The sequence below is a fragment of the Morchella importuna genome (assembly GCF_003444635.1).
Source record: "Morchella importuna strain M04M26 chromosome Unknown Morimp01GS011, whole genome shotgun sequence".
Lineage (NCBI taxonomy): Eukaryota > Fungi > Ascomycota > Pezizomycetes > Pezizales > Morchellaceae > Morchella > Morchella importuna.
Window position 1 is genome coordinate 511,297 of NW_025763408.1, and position 12,796 is coordinate 524,092.

A 12,796-nucleotide genomic window follows, 5' to 3' on the forward strand; every position below is an offset into this window, starting at 1 on the left:
CGCTCCATAATATACATGTGTATTCTGGGTTCTCAAGTTTTCTAAGCTTATATTTGCATTCATCAATCGATCAAATGTTGGTTAGACTACGAATTGGAGAGTAGTCACGTGAAGGTTCATCCGAACTTATGAGTTGTATCAAAAACGAATCAACCGAAATTCTTATTGGCATATCAAACCCCAATTTCATCCGGCTCCAAGGAAACAAACAAACAAACAAATGCATGACCAAAAACTGCACATCGTAACCAAAGAGAAACACTCCCAAGAACAATCTTCAAAAACGGAAAAAGTAAAAACGAAAAATGAAACCCTGCATGAAGTGTTGCGGACCATATCTAGTGGCTATCCCGTCCGTATCTACACTTCATGATACCCCAACCAACCAACCAGCCACCATAGGCATATGCAACCCCCGAACCAAATAAAAAGAAACTCGTGAAGAACTCCCAAAAAAGCTATGAACACCGAAAGGAAATAGATACCACGAAACTAAGTTGTTTCAATAAATACCCAAAAACCCAACTAATGCCCACTTAGATAAGCATGCGTTCAAGATCAACGAGCTGCGGGTACTCGTTTTTCTTGTCGTAATGGATGTCCTCCTCGCGGCTACCGTTGCACAAAAACTCTTCGAGTAGCAACAACTCTTCAAAGTCGGCCTTATACTCCGCAGCTCTCTCCGCACTTGGTCGAGGAAGTGGTGCCCGCCCGTATCCTCCGTATCCGAAGTGAGCTTGCAGACAAGCCTTCGTCCCAACAACACCTCCCTTGATTGCACCCCAATCACCTCTTCCGACTACTGCTTGCATCTTCTCCGCCTCGTCCATTCTGCCAGCAGCGTAGAGATTGAAGACGTCAACGCAAGCTCTTGGTGCAATGTTCACGAGTCCGCCAATGACACCCTTGCCGCCAGCGATCAAGGTTTGCAAAGTGAAGTCTGACGATCCGCCAAGAGTCATGAACCCGCTTGGCGCTGCATTTGCGACTCTCCCAAGCTTTCCAGTGTTGCCGCAAGTGAGCTTACATCCGACGATATTAGGGTGTTTTGAGAGCTTGGTGACAACGTCCGAATCAAGATCAATGCCCGAAACGGCGCCGGGGTAGTTATAGATCAGGATGGGAACTGGGGATTCATTGGCGACAGTGGTGAAAAATTCGAATTGCGACTGGGCCGTGTAGAGGGACTTGTAGTACGAAGGCGGTAGGATCATAGCATAGTCACCACCAGAGACCAGAGCGTCGTGGCATAGCTCGATTGTTTCACGGACGGATTGCGCGCCACATCCAACGATCACGGGCATATCCCTAAAGCCAGCATCATCCAAAGCCTCGCGAGTTGCCGCAGTAACAATTCTCCGCTCCGCATGGCTTAGATGCACTGCTTCTCCATTAGAACCCTGGGTAACGAGTCCAACAATTCCGCCTTGTGCAAGACGAACTGCATGCTTTCGGGTTGTAGGGAGATCGAGCTCTTCGGTGGTGGGGTCAAAGAAGGCGGGTGTCGGGGCGTAAATTCCTGCACGAAGGGGGCGGTCGGTACAAGACTGGAAGTTCCCACTTCCGCTAGTTTTGGTGTTCGAGTATAAGGCTGAATACCCACTCTTGTTGTGAACGTTTGAGACGCTCCCGTGGCGCCCACTGCTAGCAACGTGAGGAGCGCCGGCTTCACTGTGAAGGGCCAAACCGCTCAAAGCAGAAGTCATTTCGTTTGTTTCAGGAGAAGAGGAGAGCTCGTTGGTGTGAGGCATTTAATAATTGACGTTTTCGGTGATATATGGGCGAGAAGATTGATCCTATGTGATATAAAAAGCTCTAGATAATGATGAGGGATTGAAGCTGGTAGTTGAGGGAGACGGAGCAGTGGTGGTTATAGACAATGTATGATGAGGGAGTAAGTCTGAATGAGAAGGGGACTGATTGACTTTAAATAATAGTAGGTAGATGAAGAAGACTAGAGTGGGGCGGAGGCTTGAGAGGGAACCTGTATGTATGATGAGCTCTTTGGTGTAAGCCCTGCGTGATGAGGCGAGCTAACTCTTGATCCTCTCACCTAGGAGGACCCCTTCAACACCCCCTCCCCCTCTTACCTTCCATTCACTCATCCCCTTCCATCCAAAACCTTTGAAGAGGGTAGTGCACGAGCCAATGTCATTTGAACTTCAATTGGCTCCTGCGTTACTTCTTCAAAGGGTTTGGATGGAAGCCTCAGGCAAGGTATCCACTTGACGTCCGAAGCCTCCTTCGCCGAGACATGCCAACCCAGTAAAAGCCCTGGCCAGTGGGGATGCAGAGAAAATTTGGTGGCTCTAACATCCAAAGCATGCAAACGTCACGAGCGTAGAGATGAAATGGAGGGGTGGTGAAAAAGAAGGTTCATGGTCGACGACAGTAGAGCAAAACTCAACGAAACGCCTGACGAACAGCATACATACCAGCGGTATTGAAGGTACAAAATTTGACCCGTACTTTTGGAATGTAGTCTGGTCCTATCCGATTGTCTTGATCTTTTCTTTTTCTATCTATTCACTTCGGTATCCCTGCAGCGGACCACAGCTGATTCACAAAGATAAATGAGCGGTGGGTGGCAGAGCTAGAGTGTGAGCGAGTGTGACATAGGGACGGCGACAGACACGAGTGCGCGTGCCCGGCATCGAGTACATGAAGGTGAAGCTAGGTGTTGGACCTGAGGAGTAATGAACGACCCAGCACTGTGGGTTGGTGATGGTGCGTGCTGGCGTGGGGGGTTACTGTGGGGCGTTCTGCGGCGCCAGTGAAACATGCTTCTTCCTCTTTTGGGGGGTAGTTGCCTTCACGTCCTTGTAAACTTCAAGAAAGGGTAAGAGATAATTCCCAATACCTATGTTGCTCGGATGTCTACAAGTCTATTCTATGATTCCCTATGTAGTTCTCTCGTTGGTTTAATACTGTGACTATCTAGGTACATGTACTTGTATCTATAGAGTGCCTACTGCCAACATAAATTGTACATAGATCAAGTAGGTATTGGGTTTGTATTGACGACCTAGACCTAGACCTAGGCATTACTTTGCTCCTTTTCTTACCTTACCTATCCTTCTCTTTCTTCCCTGAGACTTTAGGAGGGTATCTTGTACCGAAATAAACGAGGGTAGGTAAGTGTGAAAGAACCATAGGCGGGGTGTCACGCAGCACGGCGTGCATCCAACCGCATCTGCGAGTTGATTCGTCACAGCCGTCGTCAAGTACTTCCGTGTTCAAGTAAATAAAATAAAAAAAGGGGGGGGGGGGGGGAGGAAGAGCAGCCACCAGACGAACACAGCAGTGGGAGACAACCTGCATGGAATGTAGAGTACATGTACCTACATGTACCTACAGAATTGAAAACTTGAGTCGGGTCTACTGCAGCAGTCTGACAGGTGCACATCAACCTCTCATACTGGCCGCGTTCGAGACTACATACTCTACAACCACACATCTACTTTCTCGAGTATGTATGTAGGTACAACATACACTCTAGAGTACTTGAATGCCGCTTACGCAAGGACACACATACATGGACAGCAATAGAAATGGTGAGTCTACCTCAGCAAAGTAGCAAATGAACCCCCCCGTCAAGGTACACAACAGGATGCACCCCGCAGTTCAAGGGACAGCGTAACTCGCCGCGGATCAGGCCCGTGCTTGCGGACCTCCCTTGTCGCTACAAACCTCTCAATAGAGTACATGTAGTTAAGTAAGTACATGCATGTATCTACCATACATAATCTTTGAGGCTCGTGATTCATGTGTTCCTGATGACGTTTTTTAACAAAGCAATATGGAGCAGGCCAAGACGCGCAGTCACGAAGATCTAGAACTTTTTCGTCTGTGGAAACATATTTCTTTTTCCAACTAATCATACTCTAGTGAACCATAGAAACCCTATTCAGAAACCACATTCAGCTCTTTTAATCACCTTGCATTCATGCGCAATCTTAGAATCAGAAATTATTCTCGAATTTAGATCTTCAGGCTACCCTTACTGAGAGTGAGATTGCACATAACCAATGCAGGATCGATTCTAATTCGCCCTCAACGAGACATATCAATCCCAACGGAATCTAAATAAGATGGCCGTTTGATATCATGGCCCATGCTTTCCTCAAATCCCTTATTAAAATTAAAAAAATGCATCAATATGCCAATTCGAACAGTTGTACGCTTATCGATTGACAACTGGCATTGAATGACACATGAATAAAAAGAATACCACTCTCGTTTTTGTTTCTAACTGCACGGGGCTAAAGTCCGATACCTATTTTCCGGGCTGTAGTGCCGGTTCTAGAAGTTGTTAAGTGTTGTATGTGAGACCGAACTCGTAGGAGCTACATATGTGCGTTACTATGTGGTGGATTGTCGATAATAAGGCTGAAGGTGAAGTCATTCTAGCTGAGAGTGAAATAAGTTACAATCTGAACCCTCCTTCGCTGGGTTTTTACGGTGGATGTGACTTTGATAACCATCGTCCTTGATGCGATGTCGGAAGGCTACCTCACATGACCGATGACATGGCTGTATGAAACCCCAAGGAAAGGGTTTTTCCGATCTTCACAGCATCTATGATTAGCTTCGATGTTTTTTTTTCCCTATTCTTTTTTAGGTGGTTCAAATTTTTTCTTTTTCTCCTTTCCTTTCTTTTCCTCCTTGGACAGCAAAAGAAATCCCCCCCACACGCCGTTAACGCGTCTAAAGGTTCGGTTCCTGAGAACGTTTGTCGAGGATCTAGGGCATTGACTAACAGGGTTTCCTGCTCACACCTTTATCCCATATATATATGCCTGAAATCTTGGACAAAGGGTCCAATGACGGGCCTAGGCCTAACCTATTTTCCGAGTGTAATCAGCATCGAATTCGTAAACAGAGCCTCCTCTAACCCCCTTGTTTACCGTGTACCGTCATACAATTCAAGGGGTTTTTTTTTTCCTTCAACCCCCACACAAAATTCCGTCCGGGACCAACGATGTTGACAGATCTGTGAACGTCATCCCGGCCGCCCTTGAAATATTGCCAAGACAAGCTCATGATTAACCAAGTAGGCACAGTGCCATAGGACGTACTGAGCAACAGATATCCGGACCAAAAAGAACAAAATCTCTGTCTTGAAACATTCCGGAAGAGTAAGTATTCACATGTGCGGGATTCGCCAATCGCGGCAGCTCTCGCTCAATTCCAGTTCCCCGGGTTTTCTGTTCCCAAGATTTTTGACACCAACCAATGCTATTGCCTTGCTCGAGGCAAGCCGCCCTAGCTGCAATGCAATTTAAAGAAGCAAGACTGAGCACACAGCCTTGTCCTCCCACGCTGGAGCTGCCTTATCAAAAGTCCTTCCAACAGTAAAAGTACTGCCTTAACGACGATGTTGCTTGATAATCTACGGTCGACTCGGGTTTCCGGAAGAGCTCGTTCGGGTCCGCATGATAGAATCCGGAAAGGGGAGGGGAAAAGAAAGGAGACAAAGGTCACGGAGACTCTACTAGATAAGAAAAAGAAAAAAATGAAATGTTTTGGGGAATTCACCAATAAACACTTCGTTCTGACTTTCTACATGGGGAGACAGTCCGGGGGGCCACTTGACGTTCAATGTGAGACCTATCCGCACCTAACCAAGTGAGCGGGAAAGTGGCTAGACTCTTATTTCCTTATTATGATGTCACTTCGCCTAAGCCTCAATTCTTATTAGCAAAGTTGAGCCGCAGCTTGGATCCCGCATGTTGGGATTCGAATGATTTACAACCACCAACCACCTTCACTGGAACTCCGACTCCAACTTGACTACATCACCATGCAAGGGTTAGCAATAATCGCCTCGACTCTTGAGCAATGGGACTGGAGGGAAATGGCTCTCCGGATCGACTGATGTCCTTGTATAATGCCCTTGCATGCACATGTAGGTATGTATCTTCCTTTTTCCTACTTAATTCTCACCTCACGAGCTAGGGAATCTTATTGAGAAATAGATATTGCTTATCTCCTTATTGCCACGGTACTTTCTGTCAGTAAGAAGATCATTAATTAGTGGCCTCCCTTTTTGATTCTATTACTAATTTACTATTTAAGGGAACACGGCAAATATTTGAGTAATCTACTAAAATCAGAAAGCGTGGGGGCACACAGACGGATGAATGCTCCACGCCCATAGAACCAAGTAGGTGATAAGCTAGACTCGACTAGATCATATATTATTAACTAAGTAGTATTCAATAATTCAGTAAGCTTTCCAAAAAGGGATCAAGACACAGACATCCTCGGACACTTACCTTGGATTCACTTTTCAAAAACAACGTGTGAGATCTTGTGCTCTTTAGACAAATCTTCACTTTCTTACTACCTATGTAGCATCCCGCTGATCCTGGTGAACTTGGGGCAGTTTTATTCCCAATTGAACTATTTTGATCTCGACGATGACCGTGCTGACGGAAATTCGTAGAGAAATAAATGGGGGAGGAGGACCGTGCTGCACAGTGAATATAATAGTAGCGTTATGGACAGTTTTTTTTTGGTCGTACTACTCCACTACTACATCTGTGTTATTTACTCGACGATAGACACCTTGAGCATGATCGTGACCTTTAATCCAATGCACAGTAGTGACACAACAGCTCCCAAAGCAATTTACTGCAATTGAACATCCGAGGGGTCCTGGAATCGGTATTATTTTCTGTGGTCCAATGACAATACGCCCTAAACATCCATCTCTTTTCATCACAAATACTAATACGGGTACATGCTCTAGCTACATGCTGCACCCCAGAAAACATCACGGGTTTTCTCGGCTCATCGTAACATCAGTCGACCATGTGGACAAATCGTATGAATTCGGTATGTTATTACTAACTATTCCATATCCTTGTCAATGGTCAAATATCGGGGATTAACCTTGAGAGTATAGTTGCCCTTTTACGTACTGTATAAGCATCTCTGCATGAAACTCTTGGATTAGCCACTGGATCTTTCATCTACAAACCACGATATCTCTCATACATAGAGTATATCGAATCTGAATATCCACGGGGACATCCCCGGGGTGACCGACCGGTGATACTCATATCAACAAGTGGCGCTCTGTATACAACATTCCTTCCTTTGGAAATGAACTATTCCCGTACTTGAGGTATTTTGTCTGTTTGCAAGCTGAAATGTTGCAGGGAGAGATTTGTCGATACGGCTGGTAGGTATATCATGTACCTACGGAGGCGGATTTTTCCCACATCGAAGCAGTATCACGCCGATCATCCTCAAAGATTGCTCCCCACGCCTTTGTGTGGCTACCTATTCTTACGTTTCGGAAACAAGGGGGCGCTGGCTAGGCGGGATTATATAGGAACTATTACTACATACACATCGACATCAAAGCGTTGCAGGAAAGGCGTCTTTTTTAACTGGTTTTCGGACGGGTCCCACTTCGACGGATATATACCTTGGCAAATCCGGGGAACTCATGCATGGGTTTTCGGTATTCGGGCTAATTGGATGGGGGTACATCTTGTAGGGCGCTAAGGTGAGGGAGGCGGAAATGATTATCATCGAGGAAAGTACACACCAGAGGATCGTGAGTACAACATACATATCGACCTATACTTTACTACATCGATGGGGGCGTGATTTTTGCGAAAGGTTGTATTGAACGAATATTAGGAGTTTGATCTCGCGAGCTCGGTAAAACGGGTAGAAACGAATGGACAACTCTACGCATCTCGAAGAAGGCGGAAACACATACATATAGGTGACCATCGATCAGGCCTATCCTGATACGACAAAAGTTCACAAATTGTCTTGCTCCCGGATCCAAGTTCCCTGTACGTCTTTAACGCCATCCAATTCGTGGAGGTGATCTTTACCTGGCGCGTCGAATCGCCGTACTGGCTTCGATGGGGTTTGGGGCCGTTTTGGCCGCCCTCCTTTTTTGATCGAACGTCAAACGTGGGGGGCAGATATTGAAATAAGTCTTTCGTTTTGAACGGGCATCCTTGAGCGTTTTGGCTAGTTCCACGCATGGAGACTTTGTTGATCTTACTGGGTATCGACATTATTGCGGTGTTTTACCCGGTGCCTCTTGTGGCTATGAGAAAGCGGGAAAGAGCAAAAAGGTTTGCAAATTTGATTCAGCAAGCCCAATAGATATTACATTCAGATAACCCGGCTTAGGTTCATATCAAAAAATATCTAATACCTAGTCCCATCATCGAGGATGTCGGTCATAATGGTTTGAAACGCACAGAAACCTACAAAATTTAAAAAGGAATTAGAGCCACAAGTCCTTGTTACTTCAATTGAAGGCTGTTCTTGCGCGTTTATTGCACCCAGGCTAAATAATAGTCAATAGGTCGATCTTTGACTCAGGCCGTACACCTGGACCATGGAGCTCAAGTAGGTACAAAGTTGTATCCGTGGGTTACCCAACAGTTGCGGCCAAGCGACGAACTTCCTCGCCACTTCTCCGCATATTTCTCAAGTCGGCAACCAATCTTGCTATATGATCAGAAGATGTCTGACGGGTAGGTATGGTACAGACATGGTCGTGCCCAAGATTTAAGTTTGGGGGTCACCTGTATGAATTGTCTCCGATGGTTTTTGCCTTATCTTACCTCGCATAAGCTGGGTCTCTCTATCGCGATAACGTTGAAATAGCCGGTCACCTATCCTGATTAGGTCACGATACCATAAGTACTCGACGTGAATTTTGGCCTTGGCGCCCAGACTAACATCTGATCGCGACTCGAATGATACCAATCTCTAGGCGCGAAGACTTCAATCTAAGGATGCCCTTGAGAGGCGATGTATGTAAATTGACGATCGGCACTGAAAGCTGAGAACTTTTGGCAACAAACTAATGCATCACCCAAGTCTGTGCTCAGGCCCTGCACACCTACATATGTAACCTTTTAAAAACCCTGTGCAGAATTGCTATACGTGTTCAGCTACGTTCAACGGAGTTTTACTGAGGTTGTTTGTTGGCTTGCAAACAAGGCCGTGAGACGTCATGGCTAAAAGCTGGAATACTTCTATAATATCCTATAACTGGTACGTTCGATAGATTTAATCACCGACAAGGTAGGGATATTATATTATGTAGTCCTTTTCCTAATGCTCTACATGTATACAACTAACGTGCTGCAAATCATAAGACATCACTCGGAGATCCTGGTGCTATGACAGCCACTGCACCCGTGACAACCCTTCACATAACCAATGAGTCGCAATGACAGCAAGAGACCGGTTCCCGATAAAGATATATTTCTCATCTTTATATCGGGTTTAAGTTAAGGGGTAGAGTGGCCACAATGTGGCACTCAACCTCTCTTATGATTGTTTAACATACATATATATCACTCACCCATGCACTGTCCCAATAAGAATTTTTCCCGAAATCACCCCGAACTCGCGCTTAGTAGATAAACCTCATTTCTAGATTGAACCCAAGAAGATCACGGCATTGATTGTCCCGCTATCGAAGATAAAGCACTCTGACTACTCTAGTACAAGTGCATCTAGCTGTGCTCAAGCACATACATGTAGTCACGAACTACATGTACCTTAGCGAACCATGGAAGTGCACATTCCCACATTAGCTTAGCTCGACATCTAGTGATCCTGACCCCCACGAGCCCCGTCTTCGACACCTGTATTCCCGGATCGACGCACCATAAATCCATGACCTGCGATCGAAGTGCGCTGTTATAAAAGAGTTTTTATGAGAAAGATCTTTGTGGTGGGGTTGAAACCCCGGTTATGGGTAGCATAGAAGACTACATGTAACTACATGTAAATAGCCTCGGTGTCACAACAACTGTACGTACATTTGTCCGAGATTATAGACCTAGGACAGTAGGATCCGAGTTCTATAAGTTTCATATTACTGATGCAACACTACTATATTGGTATTTCCTTGCTTCATGATCAGGTCGTATGTTTTTATTTATTAAATTGTTCTAGTTGGTGAGTGTACTACAATAACTATCCCCGAGGGGAGTAAATCCCAAGAATCAATTTCTATGACCTATCATTTCCATGCAAGACTACCATTGAAGCGGGTGCTCTAGAAGACATTGCAGTCGATCTGTGCAGCTGGGTATGACGCTCATCTCATACTATATTTACTTTTGCACATTCCAGAAGTAAGTGTCAAATGACTTTATGGAGGGTCCTATATGTAAAAGAATAATTAATCAATGCGAAGGCTTCCGATCTTATAGTAAATATCCGATCATCATTCTCCGCAGGTTGTTTGAGGTTACAATTAATTTGCAATAAATTCCTGTGTCGAGTGCTTAGACGTGACGCACACAGGCCTAGCGGCCCACTCCTCAGCGCATGGTAACCGCACAGCTTCCCATGCGCTATGCATGCATGCATGCAATGAATGTTTTGAAACAATGTGCATCTCCTCAGCTCCAATCAATCTGCTGTTAATACCCCCACTTGTTCATCCTCAATAATCATGTCATACTCTTCACACATGTGCTCACCCCCACATCGCCCCCTCATCATCATCATTATCATAGAAAGGGGAGCACGTGGTTTGGAGGAACTCAATTATCAACAGGGCTATTACACCATCCCTTCTTCCTATCCTTTGGACTTACTACTTGGGCGATCGATGCGATGATGCTTACTTTCGGTTCTTTCATGGAAGACAGGACTAGCTATGCAGTTATAGCTACATGTAGCTAACCGCTCCTTCCATGCTCTTTATTTCATGTCAAAACCAATCAATGATTCCTTAGCACTACTTAGAAAATTCAAAGCCGGATTTCCACCATCATCTATCGTATTCCGGAATCTAGGCAATACATTTCAGTTGATATTTCAATGGCGTACGTAGATACATATTCACATGGATTCATTATAATCCAAAACAGTGACCCTGTGAATTGGCTTAGTTGCGGCATATACGGTGGGTTACTTTCGATTAAACACCCACATAGGAATCTATACAGTACCAAAAGCAGCTCGCAAAAGTAACACCTGCACAGAGATGTCTAATGTTGCGGCTCATCTATGGAGGAATCGATGTCTGGCTGTTACTCGGTCGTCTCGTGTTGTGATATGTCTATCGGAGTGAGAAATTCATCCCACCTAGCTCAGCGTGGGGAAAGGCGCCCAGTGCTATGTATCTTATTTAATATAAACCATTTTCTTGCGGCCCATATTCGAATGTTCGTTGTAAACCATGCATTATTTTACTTGTCCCCTTCGTGCCCGCTTTCCTATTCATACCATCCTTTGTCATTACTACAAGCCCTATCATCACTGGTAGTGCTAGGAGTGATACATGTTAGTACACTCACTCAAGGGGTGAAGGCGGATCCTGTCTGATAGCGGTCAGGGATTTGAGGCCAATAAAAGGGTTAGGTTATGGACGCTAAGGGCAAATCACTGCAAACAGAACCATCAGACAGGATCAGCCGTCAGTAGGTGAGCGACTGTAGTTATCAATCAAGCTTATAGAACAGCTTCTGGAAATATGGAGGTTTGGAATTCACTGCGTGATGCGTGTTTGAGTTAGCTATTGATTGTACGCAGATCTAAGCCTACGATGCAATATCTGATATTTTATCCCCAAAACGCCCCTCAACCACCGCGATTATTACACCGACCCAGAAGGTAAAAAATGAAGAAAACAAATATGAATATTCCAATACAATTTTGGCTGTCTCTCTCCTCCTATCATCCATTAATATTTGGCCACGTATAACTCACCCGAGTCTGAATTTTTTAGGATGTATGTACCTGTGAACAGTTTCTCTTTCAACTTAATCACTCCCATCTCTCTCTTCTCGATGTCTTCTAACTCGTTGTCAGTGTATCCCGATTCCTCCTGTGGAATTCGCCGATTGGTAGTAAATGGTTTAGATTATTAATCCTGACTACATTTGTGGCTACGTAGGTACAAACTTGGACCTAGTGAGACATGCAGACACAGGACCCAAGGTAGGTAGGTTTAGGCAATAGCCCGGTGACTTTACGCCTTCCATGGCGGCGTAGGTACATGGTTGATCGATCAGTCATGCATATATACACAAACTTCACATATACCTGGGGGTGCCAGAAAGTGATGCAACTCTTGACCTAGCAACGCCGAAATGTACCCAGAACTTCAGGATAGATATTTTAGTCATACCCATGATAAATGAGTCTCTAGAACAGAGTCTGCAATTTTTCAGGTCATTGGTTTGGGGTTTTTAGCCTGGGGAAGGACAACTTGTGACAAGAGACAGTAATAAAAGGAGAAGCAACAGTCAACCACACCAACTCTCACCATAACTATGGTCTCCAGCTTCTAAATTACCATAGATTTGCTCCACATTCTGTTAGCTAGTTTGGTTGTTGAGAAGTATGGATTATTTGATCGTTATATTACTTTCCGGTACTCCTGGGTACAATCACTAGCTGGTCACAACAGATATGTATATGCATCAACATGTGGGGTCCGATAGGTTAAAGTCAGAGTAAGCCTTTTATATAAGGAGGCTTGATTAGGATACTAGGTGTGTCGGTTTACAGCAGAATGAGCCCAAGTACACTGTGTTTTGATATTGCATTAATGATTTAGATCATAAACGATCACTCGCAGTATTCCAAAAAAAATTTTTTTTTTACTTTTTTTCCTCTTCTTTTTTTGTTTAATTCATTAATTGCATGCATTCAAAAAAAAGTCTGTGCCCATAGTCATTTACATATTTACAGAGATTCGACGTACTGATTATATGAGATACCCGTTTAAGTATCTGAATTTAAACTTTCGGCCGGATTCCCTATTGAAGCTATGGGAATT

The 12,796-nt window shown here is 44.7% G+C and overlaps 3 protein-coding genes across 3 annotated transcripts; 2 read left to right on the forward strand and 1 right to left on the reverse strand.

Annotated features, from left to right (window-relative positions):
- Positions 1-536: 536 nt before the first annotated feature.
- Positions 537-1,706, reverse strand: LAJ45_04561 (uncharacterized protein; the record flags this gene model as incomplete). The annotated part of the gene is made up of 1 exon (XM_046114141.1): positions 537-1,706. The coding sequence occupies one exon, from the start codon at positions 1,704-1,706 to the stop codon at positions 537-539; it is 1,170 nt and encodes a 389-aa protein (XP_045972663.1).
- A 4,135-nt stretch (positions 1,707-5,841) lies between these two features.
- On the forward strand, positions 5,842-6,804 carry LAJ45_04562 (uncharacterized protein; the record flags this gene model as incomplete). The annotated part of the gene is made up of 6 exons (XM_046114142.1): positions 5,842-5,912; positions 6,079-6,098; positions 6,161-6,166; positions 6,231-6,305; positions 6,607-6,669; positions 6,755-6,804. The coding sequence occupies 6 exons, from the start codon at positions 5,842-5,844 to the stop codon at positions 6,802-6,804; spliced, it is 285 nt and encodes a 94-aa protein (XP_045972664.1).
- A 1,209-nt stretch (positions 6,805-8,013) lies between these two features.
- Positions 8,014-9,224, forward strand: LAJ45_04563 (uncharacterized protein; the record flags this gene model as incomplete). Its single annotated transcript, XM_046114143.1, has 7 exons — positions 8,014-8,108; positions 8,345-8,473; positions 8,532-8,562; positions 8,759-8,798; positions 8,866-8,895; positions 9,056-9,072; positions 9,147-9,224. 7 exons carry the CDS (start codon positions 8,014-8,016, stop codon positions 9,222-9,224), a joined length of 420 nt encoding a protein of 139 aa, XP_045972665.1.
- Between the last annotated feature and the right edge of the window lie 3,572 nt (positions 9,225-12,796).